The sequence below is a fragment of the Pimephales promelas genome, chromosome 7 (genome assembly GCF_988280905.1).
Source record: "Pimephales promelas chromosome 7, fPimPro1.hap1.1, whole genome shotgun sequence".
Lineage (NCBI taxonomy): Eukaryota > Metazoa > Chordata > Actinopteri > Cypriniformes > Leuciscidae > Pimephales > Pimephales promelas.
Genome location: NC_142775.1, coordinates 40,396,596 through 40,422,989, shown reverse-complemented (window position 1 = coordinate 40,422,989; position 26,394 = coordinate 40,396,596). Strand labels below are relative to the sequence as shown.

The following is a 26,394-nucleotide window of genomic DNA, read 5'->3' as shown; positions in this document are numbered from 1 at the left end:
CTGTAAGGCAGGAACCTCCAGGTTGTAAAACCTTATAAATGTAGACGGAGAGGCCCAGCCTGCCGCTTTACAAATATCTTGGACTGAAACATCACAAGTCCAGGCCCACGAAGAGGCCATTATACCTGCTGCTAATGTCTGAATCGGAATTTATAAGCAAAATCACAGGAATCAATTGCCTAATACAGCCCAGTTGTGCTAAAATAATTATCACGAGACGTCCATCATCAGATGAATGATATAGAGAAGTTAAGTTAAAATCGCTAAAGTCAGTGCTACCCATGTGAACATGAACACTAAGCTTTTCCCTCCAAAAATATAGCCTAAAACTTATCTAGCCGTTGTCACCCTGCCTCTCCAAATGCAAAACTGACATTATCAAAATGCATCAATAGCTGAAATACTTAGGTGTGTGTTTTATTATCAATAATGCAATCGCTGCTGTCTGTCCCATGACTCCCATAGAAGAACATGACAGCCCGCGTTTGTTTTGGAAATATTGGGGCTTCCATGAACCACGTGACATCCATCGCGGCGACACCAGAGCGGGTCGCAGCTCTTTCTCTCTATGGGAGTGGGAGTGGCCAGGCTCTCCGTAGACGGACTCTGGTGGTTTTCTCACTCAGTAAAGAAGAGAATAGACACAGAGCAGCTTCACATCAGCTCATCTGTCATTTTATTCCTGAAGCCGTTTTGAAGAGTTTGTCTTTTCATATTTGTGGACTGAAAGTGTTGAAGATGTTTCGGATTGTTTTCTTCTGTCTGTGTTTCTGGCGTCTGGATGGTGAGTTTTAATTGAAATACGTTTTAAGGCTTCATTTGGGGGGTGAAACAATAGGCTTGTTTGTGCGTAGTGGATCTCTCTCTTCTCGTAGTGGATCAGACACCTGCCAGATCAAAGATGGATCGCGGGATTCACGCTCGTGCACAGTGTTGATAATATACTGTTTGTAATTTAAGTTATGTTTCTTTCTATATGAAAACAAATATAATGATACAATAGGCTAAAGTAGCCTACTTGTTATTTAATTCCATACCAAATAGAAGTTTAACAATATTTTTAGATGTGTGTGTTTTTTATACGCGTTTATAAAATTACACTGCATAACCCATAGATCGCACTGTAGGCTACACAAATCTGAAAAGTTGTGTGGCTCCGTTTTCATTTGATTATCATTGTAGCCTACATTTGGCGGCTTAGTTGTAATTTGTGCTAGAACTAACCCCGCTGTGTAAAACATATTTTAAGCCTAGCTGTTGCTGATTTGTTTCAAAACGGTGCTGTTTTAGCCAACAAGACAGTAAGGTAATATAAAGTTAGATTTGGTGATGTACACAGCCAACTCAGAAACCGAAAGAAACACCCTTTGTCCAGTAGCCTATCTTGACGAAATATTATCAAAAATTTCCAGAAATTCGCGTAAGACCGTCTTCCGGCAGCGAGCGAAAAAGAGTGGAAACACAGCCGGCTTAATCCTGACTAATTCGTTCCGTGTTACATTTAACCCCGCGTTAGGTTGTGGCCCGCGCTCCCCTTTTCTAATATGTAAAATTACAGCTGCCTCACTTACAGATCACTGTATGGTCACTCTGTATTTAGGAGTCCTTAAGAAACGTAACATTTCTCCTAATATTTGGAAGTTTAATAATAACTTGTTAAAGAACGATATAGATTTTACCAAAAAGTGTTGGCTCTTATTGAGGAGATTGATAAATTAGATGTATTAAATAAATGAAAATGGTTCAAATTTAAGGTTAAACAAATAGAAATTGATACAGGTAATTTTTTTATCAGTGAGGAGAAAACAGAAACAAAAGGGATTGATTGGAGAAATAAACTATTTAGTAGTTAATATAAGAATCACCAGATAATTCAGCAAAATTACAGTCACCGCAATCTCAACTAGAGGAGTTATATTCTGAAAAAGCAAAAGGAGCTTATATTCGATCGAGAGCACGATGGATTGAGGAGGGAGAAAAAAGTTCTTTATATTGTTTGTCCTTTGGAAACAAACAAACAAAAAAAGATTAAATGAAATTATAACAGATGATCAAACAAAGATTCAAAATGAAATTTTGCTTTTCTATTCTAACCTTTATAAAACCTTTATAAATTATAAAGCTGGTTGTGATTCTTTATTTGGGAAAATAAGAAATCATATACATAAACTGAAAGAGGAAGACGTTTTAATTGAGGAAGAGTTGACTTTAGAGGAAATGGATATAGCTTTAAAACACATGAATAATTGTAAATCAGGTATTGATGGTCTATCTACTGAATTTGTTAAAAAAATTTTTGGAAATATATTCGGAAACTATTAATGCATTTTTAGAATGCATTCAGAAAGGAAGTTAGCGGACTCAGAAAGCTTGCCACAAAGAACCGGCAAAAGTAACGAATGTGTCAAATATAGACATATATTTTAATTACTTATTAATAAACTAATGTTTTCTGTGTCCTTCTTGGAGAGTGAAACCGCTATTTTTTTTAAACCGGGTCCCAGGGTGGATAAATCCGAAAACGACACCGGATTTCGTGTGTACGGCCAATCCGTATATTTTGTGAAACGATGATGTCATCACCCCACGTGTTGACTAGTCAGACAGTCACGTAATAGCAACAACTGCCGAACTGCTTACAATAATATAATATAATATAATATAATGCTGCAGAAACTTCTGAGCCTCTTGTATTCCTTTATTTATTATTTACTCGAATGTATTTTTTTTGTTTGTTTTTTAGGCCTATACTTTATGCTATGGTGCTGGGGTGCATTTCCCGTAGTACAACGACGACGTAGTTAACTGCTTCACCATAGTAAGATGCATCGTTGGAGAAATCAACTAGCTAGTCACGACAGTTTTCCGAAACCCAACCACATTGGTTTCGCACGTGGTGGAATAATAACTACTTTTAATGAAACTGTTTGAGATCCAATTAACGCTAGATTTTTTTTAATATAAATTACAAACAAGTAATCTGAGGACTATTTCTAATTGTTATCAGTTGTTTTGCTTTATTACCAGACTCAATATTTGGCTCGTTCTTACATAGTCTGCACATGTGCACTCTTCAAACACGTTACTTTAATTATTTTGACAAACTAAAAGACATAAATTCAATGTGTAAGTATTCTAAATAAAAGGCACCGGTTGTACTGAATGTCAGCTTGCTTATTTTGCTCAAGATAGGGATTTATTACCTCCAAAAGTCATGAAATATAGAAACGATGCCCCTAACCACAGGTCGAGAGCTGTCGTTCAAACCACACAACTTTGCGATGCTGTTTGCGAATGTTCGTGGAACGATTGTTTCGGGAAACACCGAATCGTTGGACTATGCTGATAACGACGGAACTTGCGACCATAGTTGGCTAACGCTTTCGCGACAACGGCGTACAACGACGACGTACAACGACGACGTACAACGACGTAGTTCGCTGATTCACTACCATTGTACGATGCATCGTTGGAAAAATCAACTATAGCTAGTCACGACTGTTTCCCGAAACCCACTGTCGCAAAGTATCGTTCAACCACGTTGGTTTCGCACGTGGTGGAGTAATAACTAGCCTACTTTTAATGAAACTGTTGGAGATCCAATTAACGCTAGATTTGTTTTATATAAATTACAGACATGTCATCTGAGTACTAATTGTTCTCAGTTTTACTTTATTACCAGACTCAATATTTGGCTCGTTGTTACATAGTGGAGCACGTTCGCACATGCGCACTTTTCAAACACGTTACTTCAAATCTTTTAAAAAACTAATTCCATTTGTAAGTATTCTAAATAAAAGACACCGTCCGGTTGTACTGAATGTCAGCTTGCTCATTATGCTCAAGATAAGGATTTATTATCTCCAAATGTGTTGCAATATAGAAACGATGCCTATAACCACAGGTCGAGAGCTGTGCGATGCTGTTTGCGAATGTTCGTTGGAACGATGGTTTCGGGAAACACCGAATCGTTGGACTATGCTGATAACGACGGAACTTGCGACCATAGTTGGCTAACGATGCTTTCGGGAAACGCACCCCTGGTCTGTTGTCTCATTAAGACATTTCGTATTTTGTAGGGATGGGGATTCATAAAGCAAAAATAATATTCGACGATCGATGGGAATTAATTATTTGATTATTTTTGCCTATTCAAAAAACGCACCCCTGTTCCACTCCGACATTACATTTCTCTGTAGGTTAGGCATGTTATATCCATTAAAGAAATGTATTTAGTTTAATATTTATGTTTAAATAGCCTACGTTATTTTTTTATTGAATCTATGTTGTTTGTGAAAAGTGAACCGCGTGCATATGAGCAATATATCGTGAAACCTAATTGTTCTGTATAAAGCCCTTCTTTAAAGTTAATTTCCTTTTTGTATAAATTGTCTCTTGATTTTAATATATTTCATCAATCAGTTACCTGGATTTAATAAATAATAGGCAAATATAGGCTATAGCAGAAAATATCAGGACATGGACACCCCGGTGCGATATAACTGGCATTGCTCGTGAACTGGAGCTCGTCTCATAAATGAACCGAAACTTGAAAGCTTGAAATGTCTAGGCTACGTTTATAAAACATCGACAAACAACAATTCAAAACGAAAAGAAACAGATAACGCTCTTATAGCCTAATCCGTATGAAGTGCATTAGCCTAGTAGGCGCGTACTGCGAAGTGGAGAGTCAGCATAATCAACTTCATCTTTTCAGTCAAGAATGACACAGAAAACATTAGTTTATTAATAAACAATTAAAATGTCTATATTTGTCACATTCGTTACTTTTGCCAGTTCTTTGTGGGAAGCTTTCTGGGTCCGCTAAAACTAATCGAATATCGCTACTCCCTATTTTGTATCGCAAGCAATTTATGGTTGTTCAATAAAGTTCTGGGTAAAAAGAAAATAAGCAACTGTGTATGAAATAATATTATTTCAAGTATTTTTCGAGACGCCGCCGTGTTTACGGACTTTTTTTTTTAGAACGAGGGAAAAAACATCGGATAGGGGAAGCTCCGGCTTCGTGCGGACGACACTAATCTTGGATATGATTGACTATCAATCACTGAGACAATCAGAAAGCCTCATTTTGTTTTTAAAGCATTCGATACTGTAGAGCATGCATTTTTATTTACAATGCTTAGAATGTTTGGTTTTGGGGAAGGGTTTTGCAAGGTTATTAATTTTCTATAACAACACTTATATATCCCAGGCATGCTGCGTGGTATTAGACAAGGCTGTCCAAACTCTCTAAAACTGTTTATTTTATGCAGGCTACTCAAATGTTAGCTTATTTAGTTGTCAACCATCCTCAATTTAAAAAGGAATTAACCATTTCTGATTATGAATATCAAATTAGTCAATTTGCTGATGATACAGTAATATTTTTAAAAGACAAATCATTGTTGTGGCAAAAACAATAACTAATCAAACAGCATCACAGCGTGAGAGACACCAAGATTCCAATATAAAAGATTTTATTCTTGCAAGAAGCCAAGAGGAATGGGGAATGAGACCCTGAGGAGGGGTCTCTAAGGAGCTTTATAGTGTTTATCTCTTCTCATTCACTTAAGAAAAACAAAGGAACTTTTATGGCCACCCCAAGACCCGGGGAACCTTCTGAAGTAAGAGGTCACTGCTCAATCACTTCCTGAGTGTCACACAGCCACCCCACAGCTGTATCAACATATCAGCAGAACAACAGGTCCTCAGTTCTCATGCACAGACCACAGATAAGTACATGCATTAAAGTGTACTAAGTATACTTGAAATTGACTCAATTTAGCACCGAAAAGTACACTAAAATTAAGAATATTACAACTTCATGTTATTAAATAATGTACTTTGAAAATAAACTTCCAATGCATTGTTACAATGACTATTTGCGGCACATAGTTAAAAAAAATATGCATAAAATATATTTAAGAAAAGTGCAAATAAAAATACTTATAAAAATAAACAGAACTTTCACTTCAAGTATATTTTTGTAAATATATATTTTTTAGTAAATATACTAAATGACAATTATTTTAAAGTGTGTTAAAAATTGTATTGTGAAAATAGTCAAAAGTATGCTGCGAACATACTTTTTTGTATATTTAAAAATAGTACATTTTTATTTGCAATGCATTATAAAGTGCAAATTTAAATTTCTTTTGCTATTTATACTCCAAAAATTGTTTTTTTGCGTGCATATGCTACGCACTGTAAATCACTTGGGTTGGATTAGGGGTGGGGAGTGTGTGTGCCTGTGTATTACACGCCAAATAGTGCGTATCATATGCACGCGAAACTGGCTCAACAGGGAAATCGAAACAAAAAACAAACACAAGAGGAACAGCAAATCAACTAAACCGAATACAAAAAAAACAGGCAGCCGCCTCCGGTTCCTCCATCAGCCTCAGCTGCTCTTCACTATACTAGACTTTCAAAATCCTCTTCTTCCATATCATGTTTAGTTTCTTCCATTTTTGTCATAATTCCTATCTCCACAGCGCTTGTTAGCTTAGCTTCCAAACAAGATGGCGGATATTGATTCAGTTTCTGCAACTGAAGTCCCACCCACTGATCTGTGATAGGCCTGTAGGGTGAGTGGGTCCCACACCCTTGAATAATAATGAGCTAATGTTTGTAGTCTTTCCACATTTCAATGAAATGTGACTTTCTGCTTATTATGACGCAAAATGGCGATTTTTACGTCATAATAAGCAGAAAGTAAAACACTTAAATCCTTATTTCTCCCATCTCAGGGGAAAATAAGGGAATAAACCATGACCATTCAAAAATATGACTGGGTTTCTAAAGATACAAAGCTTAATGCAAATGGGTGAAGTGTCCCTTTAAAAGTGTCTTTTTATTTAGTTTTTGTGCCATATGTAAATCTATTTTTTTTTAATTCATCATGTTTTGTCTTTGTATTGCTGAATATTATTAATATCACTTTTAAATGATTTATAGTATTTCAGTGAAGCTTCATCAAACCAACATCGAGTGATTTCAAAGCTTTAATCTGTGAAAAACTCTGTTCTTCAGGTGTGCGTGATAAACAGGAATTGAAGTTTATGATGGAGGAAGATTCATTCAAGTTTATGATGGAGGGAGAGTCACTCACTATAAGCTCTGATCTCACTGAAATAAAGGATGATGATGTGATTCAGTGGATCTATGGAGATTTTAGGACTGAAACTTTAATCGCTGAAATCAATGTAACGGCCGACAGAATCGCTGTATATGATGATGTTCTTGATGGGATATTCAGAGACAGACTGAAGCTGAACAAACACACTGGATCTCTGACCGTCATAAACATCACTGAAGAGATAGGATATTATTCTCTACAGATCAACGGTTTGAGGAAGAGAACGATCAAAATTGGTGCCTATGGTGAGGCTGAACACATTTGTTTCACCTGTTTTTAATGACAACATTTAAATTAATTCATTCACCATTTTGATTCTTTTTGTTTGTTTTATGAGTTTATTTCAAACTGACATTTTAAACTATTTAGTAAAACATTATTAAGTGATTTCACGGCATTAATCTGACAAACCCTGTTTGTGTTTGTTCTGTGTGTGTTTCATATCAGAACCAGTGACTCTGACGTCAGCGACGAAGGGAGAATCAGTCACTCTAAACTCTGGTCTCACTGAAATAAAGGATGATGATGTGATTCAGTGGATGTTGGATGATGATAAGAATGAAATTTTAATCGCTGAAATCAATGTAACGGCCGACAGAATCGCTGTATATGATGATGTTCTTGATGGGAGATTCAGAGACAGACTGAAGCTGAACAAACACACTGGATCTCTGACCATCACAAACATCACAACTGAACATGCTGGATATTATAAACGATATGCTCAACAAATTAAATCTAAGTGGGGTTCGGACAGTGAAGTCCTTCTCTCTGTCTTTGGTAGGTAAAATATTTGTTTTACCATTTTATGTTGTAATCAAACGAAATAATATTAAAGGGGTGGTAAAATGCCCATTTCACAAGATACCCCCAAATACCCCACAGATCGCATGTTAAAGTTGTCCCTTTTTTAGGGTTTGCAAAAACACACTGTTTTGTGTCTGTCCCTTTAAATGCAAATGAGCTGCTGCAGAGGGCGGGGTTTCGAGAGCTTGTGTTAGCAGCTGCAATCATAGAGATCCATACCACACTCGATTCTGATTGGCTGGAAGGTGTGCATTAATACGGTTTAATGCACAGGTAGTTCCAGTTTGATTACAGTCAAAATTTATCCGCTACTATAAACATTGATAACCATAATAACACAGTTACACTTGCGAACAGAGTGAGAGAGAGACATATATGAAAAATGTTTATTTAGGTAGGCTAAATGGCTGATTTTTCGTCTGGCATATCGTTTAATTTGTAAATATTAATATTAAATATTAATTTGTAAATGTAATATTAAATATTAATTTGTAAATGACGAAATAGAAGACTTGGAGAAGGCGTTGAATGACAAAAAGTGGCACAAAGAATTAACACCGACAGAGCTAGATAAGATCGAAGACGACAAAGATGACGTCAATACGAAAAAGACAACTAAATGGGCAGTTCGAAGATTTCGAGACCTACTCTGCTTCTCTTTTAAATGAGACATTGCGGGAGTTTTATGCCTCTGTTCAGTCTAACGCTTAACGCAAATACAGTGTTTCACGATGTTTTTCAGAGCAGGTATAAACCGTCACATTACAAAATACAACATTATAAGTGATAAAGACTTCAAGTCAAGCAATGCCGTCTTTATATCAGTTTTAAAGCGCTACAGAAAAAATTGAAAAGAAAAATATAGCTGCGAGCAGCAATGGCGGGCCCAAGCCGGAGGCACCGCAACCCCGGTTCCTTTAGTTACCTAAAGGCACCCGGGTGGCGGTGCCGAAGGCTTTGGCCCTTTCATGATTAAATGTTAAAACGGCTTGCCATACTCTGTCATTTCGACTAGTCACAATTATGTTACAGATATCTTAAATGATAATACAAACTATCCAAAATGTAATTACGACTAGACAGAAAGACGTTGTTGATATCTACAATGTTAATTCCGGAAAGGCAAACTTAGCTTTTAAATGTTAAAAGGGCTTGCCATAGAGGGACGTAGGCTCAGAGAGAGGCTCACCATATTCAAACCAAAATATCTGTCTTCCTCTTGGTCCGAGCTAAAGACTATGTATTAGAAAGTTGTACGGCTTGAGGAGTACAATGTATATACCGATTTTTGTAACTGTAGATAAAACTAACAACCCCACTTTTAAGTATATATATGGTGCCTTTAGTGTTATTCTTCACGACGTGCAAAAACTTAACCCCCTTCATATATATATATATATGAAGAGTTCAGATGCAAAAGCCTCTAAATGCCATTTGAAATTTTCTTCTTTAATGATGATTTTTATCAAATTTGTATATTTAAGTTCAGTAATTTCACTTAAATAACAATTAATAGGTAATTATCATTGCCATTTAAGTGAAATTACTGAACTTAAATATACTAGTTTGTTAAAAAACAATCATCATTAAAGAAGAAAATTTCAAATGGCATTTAGAGGCTTTTGCATCTGAACTCTTCATATATATATATATATATATAAAGAGGGTTATTCTGCACGACGTGCAAAAACTTAACCCCCGCATTGACTGTCGAAGAGAAGTGTGCAGAAGAGCTTGCATCAGTGAGGGCTTTGCAAAATATATATACATACAAACACACACACACACACACATATAAATGAGGTTAGTGTTTTACAATATTAAGGAAAGCAAATGTATTGAAATATAGCACATTAATTTTAAAATCATTCAGCTTCAATTACCAATTTGTAGTTTACCAATTTATCTTACTTTTATTTAAACCAAGCTATACATTTAAAAGATTAGGGTTATATGCATATTTTGTCATTTAAAAAAATACAAAATTGTTATGCAAAAAGATAAGGACTTGCAGAAAAAATCTACAGTCAGCCAAACACACACACACACACACACACACACACACACACACACACACACACACACACACACACACACACACACACACACACACACACACACACACACAAATAAACGCAGACACCAGCAACCCCCCCCCCCTCCCTCTTCCCCACACAGACACTGATAGAGACAAGATACACATCCAAACTGCAATATCTGACTTTCTTTTGGTCTGAGCTTATTACTGTTAATTAGAAAGTTGATCGGCTTGACGAGAACAATATACGTGGTAAGTTTTGTAACTGTAGGTAAATTGAGCAAAGTTATAACACACTTTATGTGTCCTTTTTTAGTCATAAAATTCATTTCCTCGCCACGGCCAGACCGTTCGAGATATCAAAAATCCGTCCGGAATTGAGCATCCTCAATGCCTTGACTTCATGCACACCGAGTTTGGTTGTGATTGGTAAACACATGCATTGTGATTTGATGTATTTCTCCTAGGACAATTATTCAAACAACCCATAATTCATAATTCATAAATAACTTCCATTTGAACTGTCATAAAACTTAGAGCACGAAAGTTGTTTGGCCTGATGTGATCTATAATTGTACCGAGTTTTATATTAATTCATGCAAGTGTGTTTGATTTATGGACAAATGTTCGAATCCCAGTCCAGGGGGCGCTGTCGAGCCGCCCTGCCACGCCCGGTTACCAGCTTCAGCCCGGCCCTGATGGCCATGGGTTCTGACCCGTGTGCAAAGTTTCAAGAGTTTTCGAGGATGTTAAGGCCCCCGAAAATGCCAGAGAAGTCGCACACAGCAAATAAAGGGTTAAAATTAACCTGACAGGCGCCCCTCCTCTCACTCACACAGAGAAACACTGAGACACTGGCAAAATTCTGAGATTTTCTCTACATTCAAACAAACATATCTGACTTTCTGTGGGTCCTAGCTAATGAGTGTCAATTAGAAAGTTGTCCGGCTCGAGGAGTACAATATACATACCGATTTTTGTAACTGTAGATAAAACTAACAACCCCACTTTTGTCAAAAGGTGGCGCTACTGAGCCCTCACCACGCCCGTTTCTGAAACTTTGCACATGTCTACTGGCTAATAAATGTGATGTGTCTGTCGAGTTTCATGCAATTTGAAGCATGCTAAGGGTCTCAAAAGCATCCTATAAGAATGGTAAAGTTTGATGCGTTGCCACGGCAACAGTTTAAAAGATATCAAGAATCCATTCACAGGTCTACATCTATCGTATGTTTACATTATTCAGATGAAGTTTGAAGCAAATCGGGTAAAAATAAAAGGGTGATTTCAAAGCATTTTGAAAGTGACACACTTCCTGCTGCCAGTTGGTGGCACTATAACTTTGACTCACAATAGTCACATCCATGTGATCGTCCTCTTACAGCGAACACACTGCTGAAGTTTCATCAAGATCAGTTAATGTATGCTGAAGTTATAACACACTTCCTGTTTCACGTTTCTCGCCATAGTTTCGTTTCCTCGCCACGGACAAACCGTTCGAGATATCAAAAATCCCCTCGCAAACTTTCATCCTCAATGTCTTGACTTCACGCTGACTGAGTTTCGTCGAACTTGGATCAAAGCTCTAGGAGGAGTATTTAACATTCCATTGCGAGCGTTTTACAAACAAACCTCAATAGCCGACTTCCTGTTGGGCTGGGGTAAAAAGTAAGAGTGTGAGGTATAGATGAAACGATGAGAGCAACATGTGTACCGAGTTTCATATTATTACATACAAGCGTGTTTGAGTTATGGACCAAGTGTTCGGACCCCGTTCCAGGGGGCGCTGACGAGCCGCCCTGCCACGCCCAGGTACCAGCTTCAGCCCGGCTCTGATGGCCGCGGGTTCTGACCCGTGTGCAAAGTTTCAAGAGTTTTCGAGCATGTTAAGGGCCCCAAAAGTGCCCGAATAGTCGTTAGAAAAATAAAAGAAAAAAAAAAAATAATCGGAAGGAAAACAATAGGGCCTTCGCCCTTTCAGGGCTTGGGCCCTAATTAGAAATGCACCTGCACTCTCCCCTTTCACACACACAGGACTTGTAATTAAAGTTTGATATACACCTAATTCATTTAAATGAATGACATTATTAGTTCAAATAAAGATTGCCTTGTCACTGTCAGTGTTGCCAGTGGCGGTTCTACTTTGAATTACACCCAGGGCGAGACCCCCTTCGAGCGCCTGTCCCGCACTGTTTAAAGACACTTGACAGTCCTTATTTTGTCTTGTCAGCCCTCATAGAAATAAATAAATAAAAAGTAAGGGATAATGTATAGAGAGACTGTTGTTATATAGCGAACACAACCCCGCGAACTTAACACGAAGCGGTCTTGAATCAGCCTGAGGGGGTTGTATTCGCTGTAACAACCGCTTCGCTATACACGGGTTTCCTGTACAAACAATACCGGATGCGCGCGCATCCTGGGGGCAAAAAACGCTATCTGTTATGCAGAGTTCTGTAAAAGAAAATGTAATTTTCTGTAAAATTGCAATCTTACAAAATTACAAATCTGTAATTTCTTTTTGACTCAGTAATAAACTGCAACTTCAGAGTTGGATCTGTCTGTTTGCGTTTCATATTAATGTAAAATTATGTAAAACGTCCAACTGTTTACGAATCAAATCCGTACAAACTGTGATGCATGTATGAATTATCATGTTAGATAGTTAGTTATGTAGGCTAATAGCCTCTATAGATCCCGAATTTGCTTTTATATAAGTTAACCTTGTTACTAGTTTACGACCTGAAACATATCACACATATAACGATAATTTACTGTAAATTAAAGATTTGACGATGGATCATGCGGGAAGCCTTAGTAGCCTAAGTTACCTCCGACCGTGGCGATTACATTAAAAAACTTACTCTGAGTCTCAGCAATGGTGAGATCTTTTCGGATCCCTACGCAATAGGCCTATCTGACGATCTTTGGATTGTGGATGACAAGAAGTGGACAGCAATTATGGCCTGATATATCTCATTCAGACACCAAGTGTGTATACAAGAGAAATGATTAACAGTTAGAGCGTACAAATCCCTTGATGCATGTACTACGTGCTATGTGGTGTGCAGCTCGTCAAATACTGATGCTGCACCGGAGCACCGGATTTTGGCGTGCTGAGGTCATAATGTGCTCCCTAAAGGCAAGGCATTAAAGTCCCCGTGAACCGGAAGTCGCAAACGATTTTTCTCCCGTGCTGTGACGTATTTCCAAGTGAAACGGAATATTGAACAGAGGGCAGGGTTTTACTCTAGCGCTCCTCCTCTCCATCTCTCGCTCATAGCAAACTAACGGTTTGAGGGGAGTGGTTAAGCGTTTCCCCACCCAAACTGTGAAACCTACGTCATCAGAAAAAGAAACCGTTCCAGACCGGAAGTAACTTTTCAGATTTTGATTAAAGATTACCAAGGTAAAACATTTTTTAAATATATTTTTACTTGCACGGATTAATTGTTCACCACAAGACTAGTAATATGCGCTAACAAAGTAAATAGGTTCAATTTTGATTTCACGGGGACTTTAAAGCCAATCATTATGATGTCTGGGTGTATGTCCATAAGGGTATTTTGACTAGCGACAACACCACCACAATGCTACTAGCCTAGAACCCTTTACTCCGGTACAAAGACCGCTGGTCTTTTGCACCATGTTGCGTGCGCAAGCCAAGCAGTGATGACGTAGCCGAGAAACCCATACATTTCCCCACGTATAACATGGCTACCTAACAAATAAATCAAAATATTACAAAACAAAATATTGATTTAAAAAGGAGTTTACTAATTTAAAAACGATTATATTACCGGAGTGAACAACTGCGTCCATAGCGACACGATCTAGCTGTTAACAAATGAAATGGTCAAATATGTGATCAACAAAAAAAGGCTAACGTTATATGAAGTAAAATTAAAAAAGTGAATCACCAGTAAAAGGGAACCGCTTTAAATCCCCCCTCTGCACATCAGTTGAGCCAATATGTTTAATGTCAAACATTAGGCTGTATCAAAAGGTAACTTCCCGTCCGCTGCCATGATAGATAAACAAACTGCTGTTTCCTTTTAGGAGATTTTTTAACTTGTTTTTAAACTCTTCTAGATCATATATCATTTGATTCCAACATTTGCTTTTCACATTTTACAAAATATCATATATTCCCGAACTATTAGACTTTACAAAAATGTTCAAGGAGCTAAAAATAAAACTCTGTCCGACATAACATTGATAACAACGGGTGACGCTATCAGCTTGAAAATGCGGCTAACACTCAATGTAGGTATGTTCACCTATTAATCAAACAGGCTTATTAACGGACATTGGAACATTCAGTGACATGTAAACATATTACACTTCAAGTATTTAACTTCATTACTATTTCACCAACCTGAAAACAGGAGAAATAAACGAGACAGGCAAACTCTGCGTCCGTTTTTCATCGCTCAGCAGGAGAAAGGTCGCAAAACTGCCGTAAAGTTGCACTATAGAGCAAATTAAACGCCAACCTGACCCCTGCTGGCGAACTCCACTATTACTCCTGATTTTTATAAAACATTATAGTTTAATAATGTTGGAAACAGGTTAATTACCTCTGAACAAATATTCACAAACATAGGCTATACAATTACAGCAACTACCACAAATGTGATAACACTTTAGTGGGCATCACACATGTGAAAACAAGGATGCTAAAGTTTGAGCTGACTCACAAATGTTCTCCGTGACAGCGTGTTCCCGAGGGTTGCTGATGTCAACCAGCCCTTTGTTGTAGACATTTTCTTTAAAAGCAAATATCTTCCTTTGCTTTGAACTGAGCATTGTAATTTGCAGATGTTTATATGCTCAAACAGCAACATTACACACTAACTAAAGTTAGAAAAGTGAACTCGTGTTTTACCACCCCTTTAACTAAACACCATTTTGTTTCTCTTCTGTTTTTTGATGATTTTAATTTTAAATCTAACTCTGTTTCTGTTTGTTGATATAGTTGAAATATCAGTGAAGGAGGGAGAATCACTCACTATAAACTCTGATCTCACTGAAATAAAGCGTTATGAATGGATTCGGTGGATATTTGGGGATGAAAACATTTTAATCGCTGAAATTGATGGTGACAGAATCGCTGTATATGATGATTATCTCGGGAGATTCAGAGACAGACTGAAGCTGAACAATCAAACTGGATCTCTGACCATCACAAACATCACAACTGAACATGCTGGAGATTATAAACTGATCCATAGGAAGGAGGATTGGTCTTCAATATGGTTCTCAGGAAAAGCTTTCAGAGTTTCTGTCTCTGGTGAGTAGAGATCATCTCGCGTCCTTCAAACACGCTTGTTTTTTTTTGTTGTTGTTTTTTTTAACTAATTATTTACATATTTATTAATTGTTGGATCCTTTTATAGTTTGAGATCATATAAACAATGATTGAACCGTAATAATATTATTGATTAGATTTGTTCTTATTTATCTTTTTCTCTCATGTTTTCCAGCTCGTCTGCCTGTTCCTGCCATCAATAGAGACTGTTCTTCATCATCATCATCATCTTCATCACCACCATCATGCTGGCATTTACTGTATGCTTATTTTCATGTGGCTTATATTTTAGTAACTCCGTTTTACAATGTCAATTTGATATCGATAAATTAATTTCGGGGCATTATTTAAAACTGAAGCATTCAAGTAGAAACAACACAAATCCCTGCTCTGCTGTAAGGCTGAACTGTGCAGAATACAGCAAATATCACATTATAATTAAAAGTATCTAATGCAAACATGTGTCAAAAACAGCACTAGAAAACCATTGTAAACCAAGCGAACGTCATAAGTTGACCTCAGACAACAATATAATAAAATGTAAAAAGCCAGTTCGTGACCCCTTTAATGCATTCGATCTGATTCAGTGAACGCTTGAATAAAGAGATGCGTCTTTAATCGAGTTTTAAACTGGGACAGCGAGCCCATCAGGAAGGCTATTCCAGAGTTCAGGAGCTAAATGTGAGAAACGGCCTCCCTCCTTTAGTGGACTTAGATATCGATAGATCTGAGAGAAAGTCTGCAAACTCTTTTAGGAAATCAGCATAGGGCCGAGGGGTGTATATACAGTAGCCAAGACTAGAGATAATGGGGATTTCTTTCTTACATCTAAAAACGTACACTCTAAAAAATGCTGGGTTGTTTTAACCCAATTTTGGGTCAAATATGGACAAACCCGAAATGTTGGGTTAAAAATGTAATGTAAAAATTTAACCCAACGGCTGGGTTAGTCCATATTTGACCCAAAGTTGGGTTAAAACAACCCAGCATTTTTTAGAGTGTAACATTTAGCACAAGTGCTTCAAACGAATTAAACCTGTGATCTGTTTTTGTGATCTGTGTGTAACATTGGTGCTCAAAGTGTTTTTTTACTGATCAAGTAATTCGATTTTGATTGATTGGGGACTTTAAAAATGACTTCCAATCACACTTAAAGTTTCACATGTCTTGTGTTGTTATTATAGTTCAGCTCGACTAATCACGACACATTTCTCTCAAAGACGCAGATCTCACTTTATACTAATGCTGTATTAATCTGTCATATGAATATGCTTGCCTTTGTCAATAAAGTTTTTTATTGTTTTTTTGAGTGATTTTTATTGGTAAATCAACAAATTAATTTATACACATCCATTTGATAAATCAATTTAAGGGCTTTCTGGATTTTAACCATTTTATAAAGATTTGCACAAGAGTTTGTCCTCATTCCTCCACTGGTTAAAGTTGGGTTTAGATTTAGCCAGACGGCCCTCCGAGAGGCGGGATGAAAGAAGGGCCAACAAGGACGAACCACACGGTAACAAACGCAAGGATATCGGCAAAAGAGAAGATCCCAAGGAAGTGTGTGTGCGGCTGGGAAAACACAACTCTGAGGAGGCTTCACATCCACATGGGAAAGTTTTGAAGAGTGTCTTTTCATATTTGTGGACTGAAAGTGTTGAAGATGTTTTGCACTGTTTTCTTCTGTCTGTGTTTCTGGCGTCTGGATTGTGAGTTTTAATTGTGACTTCAGTTGTTGTTCTTCTGTTGCCATGTAATAAATTACAGGTTAGCTATAGATATATATATATATATATATATATATATATATATATATATATATATATATATATATATATTATAGCAAAATAAATAATTAATACTAAAATAACACTGGATTAATCAATTAATTCTAAACTGTTTCTATGATCCACATATTTTACGTTAAACTAAAGCTACCTTTTTGAAAAAGTAGCTATCTAACAAAGTATTGATATATGATATTTTACAATCAATATGCTCAAGACTAATTAGCCTTCCTCGACATAAGTAGATTTGGTCTATTCATCAATGCAAATTTACTGCAACTGCTGATATGCAAATTCAATAGGATGTGGAAAAAAGATTTATTATATACAATTTTATTACAGTTATATGAATTCATTAACTGTGTATTCATTATATGAATGATTAATATAATTATGCCTTTATATAAATAAGGCTGTTCTATTATTATTTGTGAGTTGCACATACATACATTGGATTATTTTATTAATTACAGTTTTTCAGCCCGCGTTTGTTTTGGAACTATTGTGGCTTCCATGAACCACGTGACATCCATCGCGGCGACACCAGAGCGGGTCGCAGCTCTTTCTCTCTATGGGAGTGGGAGTGGCCAGGCTCTCCGTAGACGGACTCTGGTGGTTTTCTCACTCAGTAAAGAAGAGAATAGACACAGAGCAGCTTCACATCAGCTCATCTGTCATTTTATTCCTGAAGCCGTTTTGAAGAGTTTGTCTTTTCATATTTGTGGACTGAAAGTGTTGAAGATGTTTCGGATTGTTTTCTTCTGTCTGTGTTTCTGTCGTCTGGATGGTGAGTTGTTGGTTAAATATGTTTTTAAGTTAAATATGGTTAAATATGTTCTTAAGGCTTCAGTTGTTTCTCTTCTGGTACCATGTAGTGAATGACTGGTTAAGAATAGTCAGAGAGGATTAACATTCACTGTTACAGGACAGTTTGGCTGTGTCGCATTGGCATCAGACTGTCTAATTACCGTTACAGTGTGTGTGTGTGTGTGTGTGTGTGTGGTGCGCCTTCCCTCGCCTGAAATCATAGCCATGCACAGTGAGAGGAGTGAAGAAAGCGCAGGCAAACGGACAGATCTGTCTCGTAGTGGATCTCTCTCTACTCGTAGTGGATCAGACACCTGCCAGATTAAAGATGGATCGCGGGATTCACGCTCGTGCACAGTGTTGATAATAAACTGGGTGTAATTTAAGTTATGTTTCTTTCAATATGAAAACAAATATAATGATATAAGACACCCAAATTACTTGTTACAACAAGATAAACGAGATTTCAACAAGAACATGCGCCCACTGGAACAATATACGGATCAAGAGTGTCAATAAGCAATCGACAATAAGATTAGAAAAATGCAAATGTGTGAAAAAACACATTTCCCAAGACTTCATCATCAGACAAAAATGTGCTTCCCTTCAATGAAAGCGAAGGGACCACGAATATGGCACTTTCCCTTCAGTATGCGCTTGTTATATATCTTTATTGAAGTCCTCAGCGAAACGAATGCTCTCCTCCTTGCACACGGTTGATCCTTTTGACAATGTCTATATTTGATCTCTGTAGATTCGATTATTGAGCGTAATGAATTACTAAAACAAAGAAAAGAAAGGCCAGCGCTGGGAAGTTAGAAAAATAGCTTAGCTTACAATACACAGCCTACCGAATAATATAGAGTTTCTCAACTGGTTATTCAACCAATAAGATCATAAATGACATCATATCATATCAAATTGTATAACAATTCTATAAATGCTCAGTATCCGGCAAAGTACAAACATGGAAAGTAATGTGCAAGTAAGGCTCTTGCTGGATAATAGCTGAGAGAAAGAAAACACATTTCTAACAGAGGCCTACGATTCCCTTCTCTTCTGCCAATATAAACCGTATCAAACGCCTCTTCTATTTCCCAGCACACACCAGGAGCAATCTCGGCCAGCTGGATTATCCCTCCCTGTTGGATGCTCTCATTCTGTTTCTCCAACAAGCCTTTATAGCGATCCAAGTCTCCCACCCTTGGCCTCAGCAGGCCTCATCAGAAAGCTCCAGCTGCGACATAGCTTCCTTCTGCTTGTGAACTTTCATCTCTTGCTTAACCTCAGAAATAGCATTACAATTCTCTTCCATTTTTTATTTATTTTTTTGTTCCAGGGGTATGCTCCCCTGTATAAGAAAATGTTAAATATTCCATATTTTATACGTGGCATTGATTCAACAAGGTGCTGAAAGCATTCTTTAGAAATGTTGGCCCATATTGATAGGATAGCATCTTGAGCCAAGAAAACATCCCCCACACCAGCACCAGCACCAGCCTGCACAGTGGGAACAAGGCATGATGGATCCATGTTCTCATTCTGTTTACGCCAAATCATCTGAATGTTCAACAGAAATCCAGACTCATCAGACCAGGCGACATTTAATCCAGTCTTCAACCGTCCAGTTTTGGTGAACTCTTGCAGATTGTCGTCTCTTTCTCCTATTTGTAGTGGAGATGAGTGGTACCCGGTGGGGTCTTCTGCTGTTGTAGCCCATCCTCATCAAGGTTGTGTCCGCCCCAGGACCACACCCCTAAATGCATTGAAGCTGCTGCCGTGTGATTGGTTGATTAGATAATTGTGTTAATGAGAAATTGAACCGGTGCTCCTAATAATCCTTTGGGTGAGTGTACATTTGACAATGGTTTTTATTCATATCAGACACAAAGTGTAAAAAACTATAAAGTCAATTATTTTTCTCCCAGTTCACCGTCCACTTTCATGAAAAACTGATTGAATCTCTGAACTGCGGCCCAAACACGGCGGCAATCTCACGTTACAGATCAAGATCATTTATAACGTTTTATTTAAACGACAAAACAAACTCACTTACACGTATTTGAGAATCGAAATAGAGGATAGTTGATGACATGGTAAGCAAGTTTATTAATATTCAGAAATGGGCTGCCGGCTAAACATCGTGATGTCTGTCAGTCATCGGCCCAACCCTAGTACTAACATTTATTAATATCTATCTACTAAAGATGGGATATGGTTTCTGTGTCTTTATTTGATTTCGTAAATGTTAGTTAATATCCAATAACGTTTAAACAATAACACAAAACCAAATAAAACCACAGCATAAGTTTACAGTAAATTCAGTACTTGTTACAACATTAAATTAAGTCTTTTTATTTAGTTTTTTGTGCCTTGTGTAAATCTATTTCTTTTTTTAATTCATCTTTTGTCTTTGTATTAATAAAGAATATTATTAACATCACATTTAATCGATTTAAAGTATTTCAGTGAAGCTTCATCAAACCAACATCGAGTGATTTCAAATCTTTAATCTGTGAAAAACTCTGTTCTTCAGGTGTGTTTGGTGATGATGGTGATGATGATAATGAAGAATATGAAGAGAAGATTATGACGGATGGAGATTCAGTCACTCTAAACTCTGATCTCACTGAAATAAAGGATGATGATGTGATTCAGTGGAGGTTTGAAGATGATAAGAATGAAATTTTAATCGCTGAAATCAATGTAACGGCCGGCAGAATCGCTGTATATGATGATGTTCTTGATGGGAGATTCAGAGACAGACTGAAGCTGAACAAACACACTGGATCTCTGACCATCATAAACATCACTAAACAGACTGGATATTATTCTCTACAGATCAACGGTGTGAGGAAGAGATGGATCAATATTCGCTACTATGGTGAGGCTAAATTTGTTTCACCTGTTTTTAATGACAACATTTAAATTCATTCATTCACCATTTTGATTCTTTTTGTTTGTTTTATGATATTGTTTATGTCAAACTGACATTTAAAGTTATTTAGTAAAACATTAAGTGATTTCACACTATTCATTTGACAAACCCTGTTTGTGTTTCATCTGTGTGTGTTTCTGATATCAGGATCAGAGCCGTCAGTGTCAGTGATGGAAGGAGATTCAGTCACTATATACACTGGTCTCACTGAAATAAAGAATTATAATGTGATTCAGTGGAAGTTTGAAGATGATGATAAGACTGAAACTTTAATCGCTGAATTCAATAAACGGGCCGACAGAATCACTGTATATGATGATGTTCTTGATGGGAGATTCAGAGACAGACTGAAGCTGAACAAACACACTGGATCTCTGACCATCACAAACATCACAACTGAACATGCTGGATATTATAAACATTATCCTAAATCTTTTTGGAGATCGCACACTACTCTCGCTGTCTTTGGTAGGTTAAATATTTGTTTTACCATTTTATGTTGTAATCAAACAAAATAATATTAAAGGGGTGGTAAAATGCCCTTTTCACAAGATGTAAAATAAATCTCAGAGTGTGTGAAGTTTTAGCACAAAATACCCCACAGATATTGTATATCGCATGTTAAAGTTGTCCCTTTTTGAGGGTTTGCAAAAACGCACCGTTTTGTGTCTGTCCCTTTAAATGCAAATGAACTGCTGCAGAGGGCGGGGTTTCAAGTGTTAGCAGCTGCGATCATAGAGATCCATTATAGAGCTGGTAAGTCCCGCCCCTTCCGCTATAGCCCCGATGGACCTCGGTTGAAAAACCGTCAATGCAAGTGAATGAGAGAAAATAATTATTTTCTAATCCCGTTTGAATTTTGCAAAAAATGTGAACATATGTTGTCTGTGAATTTTTTATATAATGTTTCGTGTAAAGAATGCTACAATTTAGCGGGTAGAATTTTTATACGACTTTTTTTAGACTTTGTGTGAGAGCATTTTGTGGACTACAACTCTTCCTGCTTCCGACGCGTTTGATATACGTCACGACCACTAGCACATGGATCCCGCTAAACAAACCATTGTTTGATTGGTGACATTTGGGTACAAAACACACAGGCATCTCGATCTAATTCCTTAGATTATCGCACCGTGATTTGTGGAGGGAAAATGTGTTATGCGGCGATGTCACATATGCGACGTGTAGTCTTTCTTGTTATGTCTATTCCACAACTGCTAGCCAAAGAATCATTCAATATACTGTCAAACTCATTACATGAGACATTATATTTAAAAAAATTATATAACAGACAACATATGTTACATTCATGGCACAATTCAAACGGGATCAGAAAAGAATTATTTTCTCTCATTCACTTGCATTGACGCTTTTTCAACCTAGAGGTCCACTCGGAGTTTTACGGATGGGCGGGACTTACCAGCTCTATAAAGGTTAGTTATACCACAGTCGATTCTGATTGGCTGGAAGGTGTGCAGTAAAACCGTTTAATGCACAGGTAGTTCCAGTCAGTTTGATTACAGTCGAAATGTATCGCTATAAACATTGGTAACCATAGTAACACAGTTAGTTCACTAAACCGGAGGAATGTTGTGTAGTCCATACCAGCCGTTTGTTGTAGTCCTTTTCTTTAAAATCAAATATCTTCCTTTGCTTTGAACTGAGCGCTGTAATTTGCAGATGTTTATGCTTCTCCAACAGCAACATTAACTAAAGTTAGAAAAGTGAAATCGTGTTTTACCACCCCTTTAACTAAACACAATTTTTTTTATGATATTGTTCATTTGAAATCTAACTCTGTTTCTGTTTGTTGATATACAGTTGAAATATCAGTGATGGAGGGAGAATCACTCACTATAAACTCTGATCTCACTGAAATAAAGGGTTATAAATGGATTCGGTGGATTTTTGGGGATGAAAACATTTTAATCGCTGAAATTGATGTAAAGGCCGACAGAATCGCTGTATATGATGATTATCTCGGGAGATTCAGAGACAGACTGAAGCTGAACAATCAAACTGGATCTCTGACCATCACAAACATCACAACTGAACAAGCTGGAGATTATAAGATCAAATTTAGGAGAGAAGATAACAGTTTCTCATTAAATGCTTTCAGAGTTTCAGTCTCTGGTGAGTAGAGATCATATCTCCTGTCCTTCAAACACTCTTGTTGTTTTTTTAACTAATTATTTACATATTTATTAATTGTTGATTCATCGTTGTAGTTTGAGATGCTGGATCATATAAACACTGATTGAACAGAAATAAGATTGTTGATTAGATTTGTTCTTATTTATCTTTTCTCTCTCATGTTTTCCAGCTCGTCTGCCTGTTCCTGCCATCAATAGAGACTGTTCTTTATCTTCATGTTCATCATCATCATCATCATCATCATCATCATCACCACCATCATCATGCTGGCATTTACTGTATGCTTATTTTCATGTGGCTTATTTCCACCTTAGAATTTGAGAACAAACAGCAATATATTTTCTCACTCATTAATTCAATTGAATTCAATTTTTTTATAGCGCTTTTCACAATACATATTGTTTCAAAGTAGGGGTGTGCGATATTGACATAATTTTTTATCTCAGATGATATTTTGCATAATTAAAAAATGTGTTCGTAAATTTTTTATATTTTACTAACTCCGTTTTACAATGTCAGTTTGATATTGATAAATTACTAATTTCGGGGCATTATTTAAAACTGAAGCATTCAAGTAGAAACAACACAAATCCCTGCTCTGCTGTAAGGCTGAACTGTGCAGAATACAGCAAATATCACATTATAATAAAAGTATCTAAATGCAAACTTCTGTCAAAAACAGCACTAGAAAACCATTGTAAACCAAGCGAACGTCATAAGTTGACCTCAGACAACAATATAATAAAATGTAAAAAGCCAGTTCGTGACCCCTTTAATGCATTCGATCTGATTCAGTGAACGCTTGAATAAAGAGATGCGTCTTTAATCGAGTTTTAAACTGGGACAGCGAGCCCATCAGAAAGGTATTCCAGAGTTCAGGAGCTAAATGTGAGAAACGGCCTCCCTCCTTTAGTGGACTTAGATATCGATAGATCTGAGAGAAAGTCTGCAAACTCTTTTAGGAGATCAGCATAGGGCCCTGGAGGTGTATATACAGTAGCCAAGGCTAGAGATAATGGGGATTTCTTTCTTACGTCTAAGAGCGTAACATTTAGCACAAGTGCTTCAAATGAAATAAACCTGTGACCTGTGAGTAACATTAGTGCTCAAAGTGTCAATGTGAGTGTTTTTTAATTGTAAATTCTGTTTTTTTACTGATCGAGTAATTCGATTTTGATTGATTGGGGACTTTAAAAATGACTTCCAATCACACTTAAAGTCTCACATGTCTTGTGTTGTTATTATAGTTCAGATCTCTAATTCGGTTGTTAAGTCGTGACGTAATCACGCTCTGATAATACTGTTTCCGGGTCCAAATGCTGGGTCCTCTCTATCTGCTTACCGCTTTTGCCCGAGTTTTAACATGCCGCAGTGCTGTGTCCCATGTTGTTTAAATAGATCGGAGTTAAAAAAAACAAGTGACATTCAACTGTCATTCTACCGCTTTCCCTGTGACGAGAAAGAAAAGAGAAAATGGCTGCAGTTGATAAGGTAAGTTACAATTCTTTCCTTTATCCCTAACACCCACTGGCGCTGAAGCGAAGCCAGTCCTTTAAGAAAAGGGCTTAGTCTAACGTTATGGGTTGTAACGTTAATTAGATATGGACGAGCGGAGCGCTTGGACCCGGAAGAGGCTAAATGTCACGCGTGACGTCAGACTTAACAACCGAATACTGAAGCTCTTTTACTGACTAATCACGACACATTTCTCTCAAAGACACAGATCTCACTTTACTAATGCTGGATTAATCTGTCATATGATTGCCTTTGTCAATAAAGTTTTTTATAGTTTTTTTGATTGATTTTTATTGTTTTTTTATTAGTAAATCAACTAATTAATTTATACATATCCATTTGATAAATCAATTTAAGGGCTTTCTGGACTTTAACCATTTTTAAAGATTTGCACAAGAGTTTGTCCTCATTCCTCCACTGGTTAAATTTGGGTTTAGATTTAGCCAGACGGCCCTTCGAGAGGCGGGATGAAAGAAGGGCCAACAAGGACGGACCACACGGTAACAAACGCAAGGATATCGGCAAAAGAGAAGATCCCAAGGAAGTGTGTGTGCGGCTGGGAAAACACAACTCTGAGGAGGCTTCACATCCACATGGGAAAGTGTTGAAGAGTTTGTCTTTTCATATTTGTGGACTGAAAGTGTTGAAGATGTTTTGCACTGTTTTCTTCTGTCTGTGTTTCTGGCGTCTGGATGGTGAGTTTTAAATGTGACTTCAGTTGTTGTTCTTCTGTTGCCATGTAATAAATTACAGGTTAGCTATAGACGATTATATATATATATATATATATATATATATATATATATATATATATATATATATATATATATATATATATATGTACAGTGTTGTGCAAGTTACTTCCAAACTGTAGGCCTAATACATTAGGTATTACTTGTTACTGTTATTTAAAAGTAATTCATTACCTTACAATATTACTGTCCCAGAATTGTAATGCGTTACATTACTCATGTATTACTTTTGAGTTACTTTCACCAAAATAACTAAGTAGAATTTAACTTTTGGGCTGTAACGATATGCAATATGAAACCGAAATCGCGATTCGCCACATCCACGAACCTACAGAATCGCGACACACCTCTTCCAACTCCAGCGTTATTCTCCTTACCGTCCAGATCCAATGCTGCCTTATCTTTAAATTAGGCTATTAGTATTATTTGAAGTTAACATTATAAAATACGTAGACCTACACCACAAAACTAGTTGAGGATAAATTATTTAAAATTGGGGAAGTCCAGCATTATGGACATGATGACATTTGCAGTCAAAACTTGAAATAAAAATTCTCAGAAAATTCATGTATTGAAACGTATATAGGCTACTTCCTTAAAGGACTCCAGACATTAGACAAATATCAGTCTATGTTTTATTTTTAATATTAGGGAAAAGACACACATTCATGCGTGACAAAAAAAAAAAAAATAGGAGGCAAAATATATGTTTTGTAATTCTGTTAATTACACTGCGCAAATCGGATGAGGAAGGGTTGGCTCTCCAGTCTCCATAGAACTTAAAATATTCATTTTATTTTAGTTTTCGTGTTCGCATTTATGAGGAAAAAACAATGTTACAGACGCGACCGCTCTGAACTGGCACTAAAAGACTGCTTTAAAACTTTCACATAGTCTGTTGCCTTTAAGAAGTAGAAGCAGACAATACACTGTAATACAACTGTAATACAAGCCTCACTGAACATGTACCGAGTAAAATATTACTGAAAATTGATTAGTAATGCCTTACACTACTGCGTTACAGCAAAAAGTAATATGTTACTGTAATGTATTACTTTTGTAATGCGTTACTCCCAACACTGTATATGTATATATATATATACACATGTACATATGTGTACATGTATATATGTGTATATATATA

General features: G+C 36.9%; 2 protein-coding genes across 3 annotated transcripts in view; one reads left to right on the top strand and one right to left on the bottom strand.

The window, feature by feature from the left end:
• Positions 1-14,488, bottom strand: part of asmt (acetylserotonin O-methyltransferase) — a 117,197-nt gene extending 102,709 nt beyond the window's left edge. Inside the window, exon 1 of one of the 2 annotated variants that reach the window (XM_089133498.1) lies at positions 14,365-14,488. The gene's annotated coding sequence lies outside the window, so the exon portion shown is untranslated. The remainder of the gene's footprint in view (positions 1-14,364) is intronic. The other variant, XM_089133497.1, reaches the window with a different exon arrangement.
• On the top strand, positions 488-24,776 carry LOC120478190 (uncharacterized). Its single transcript, XM_089133663.1, has 11 exons — positions 488-784; positions 7,036-7,386; positions 7,589-7,921; positions 14,965-15,279; positions 15,473-15,628; positions 16,694-17,006; positions 17,558-17,871; positions 20,428-20,775; positions 20,977-21,297; positions 22,651-22,962; positions 23,153-24,776. The coding sequence occupies exons 1-11, from the start codon at positions 511-513 to the stop codon at positions 23,302-23,304; spliced, it is 3,189 nt and encodes a 1,062-aa protein (XP_088989789.1). The 5' UTR covers positions 488-510; the 3' UTR covers positions 23,305-24,776.
• The last annotated feature ends 1,618 nt before the right edge of the window (positions 24,777-26,394 follow it).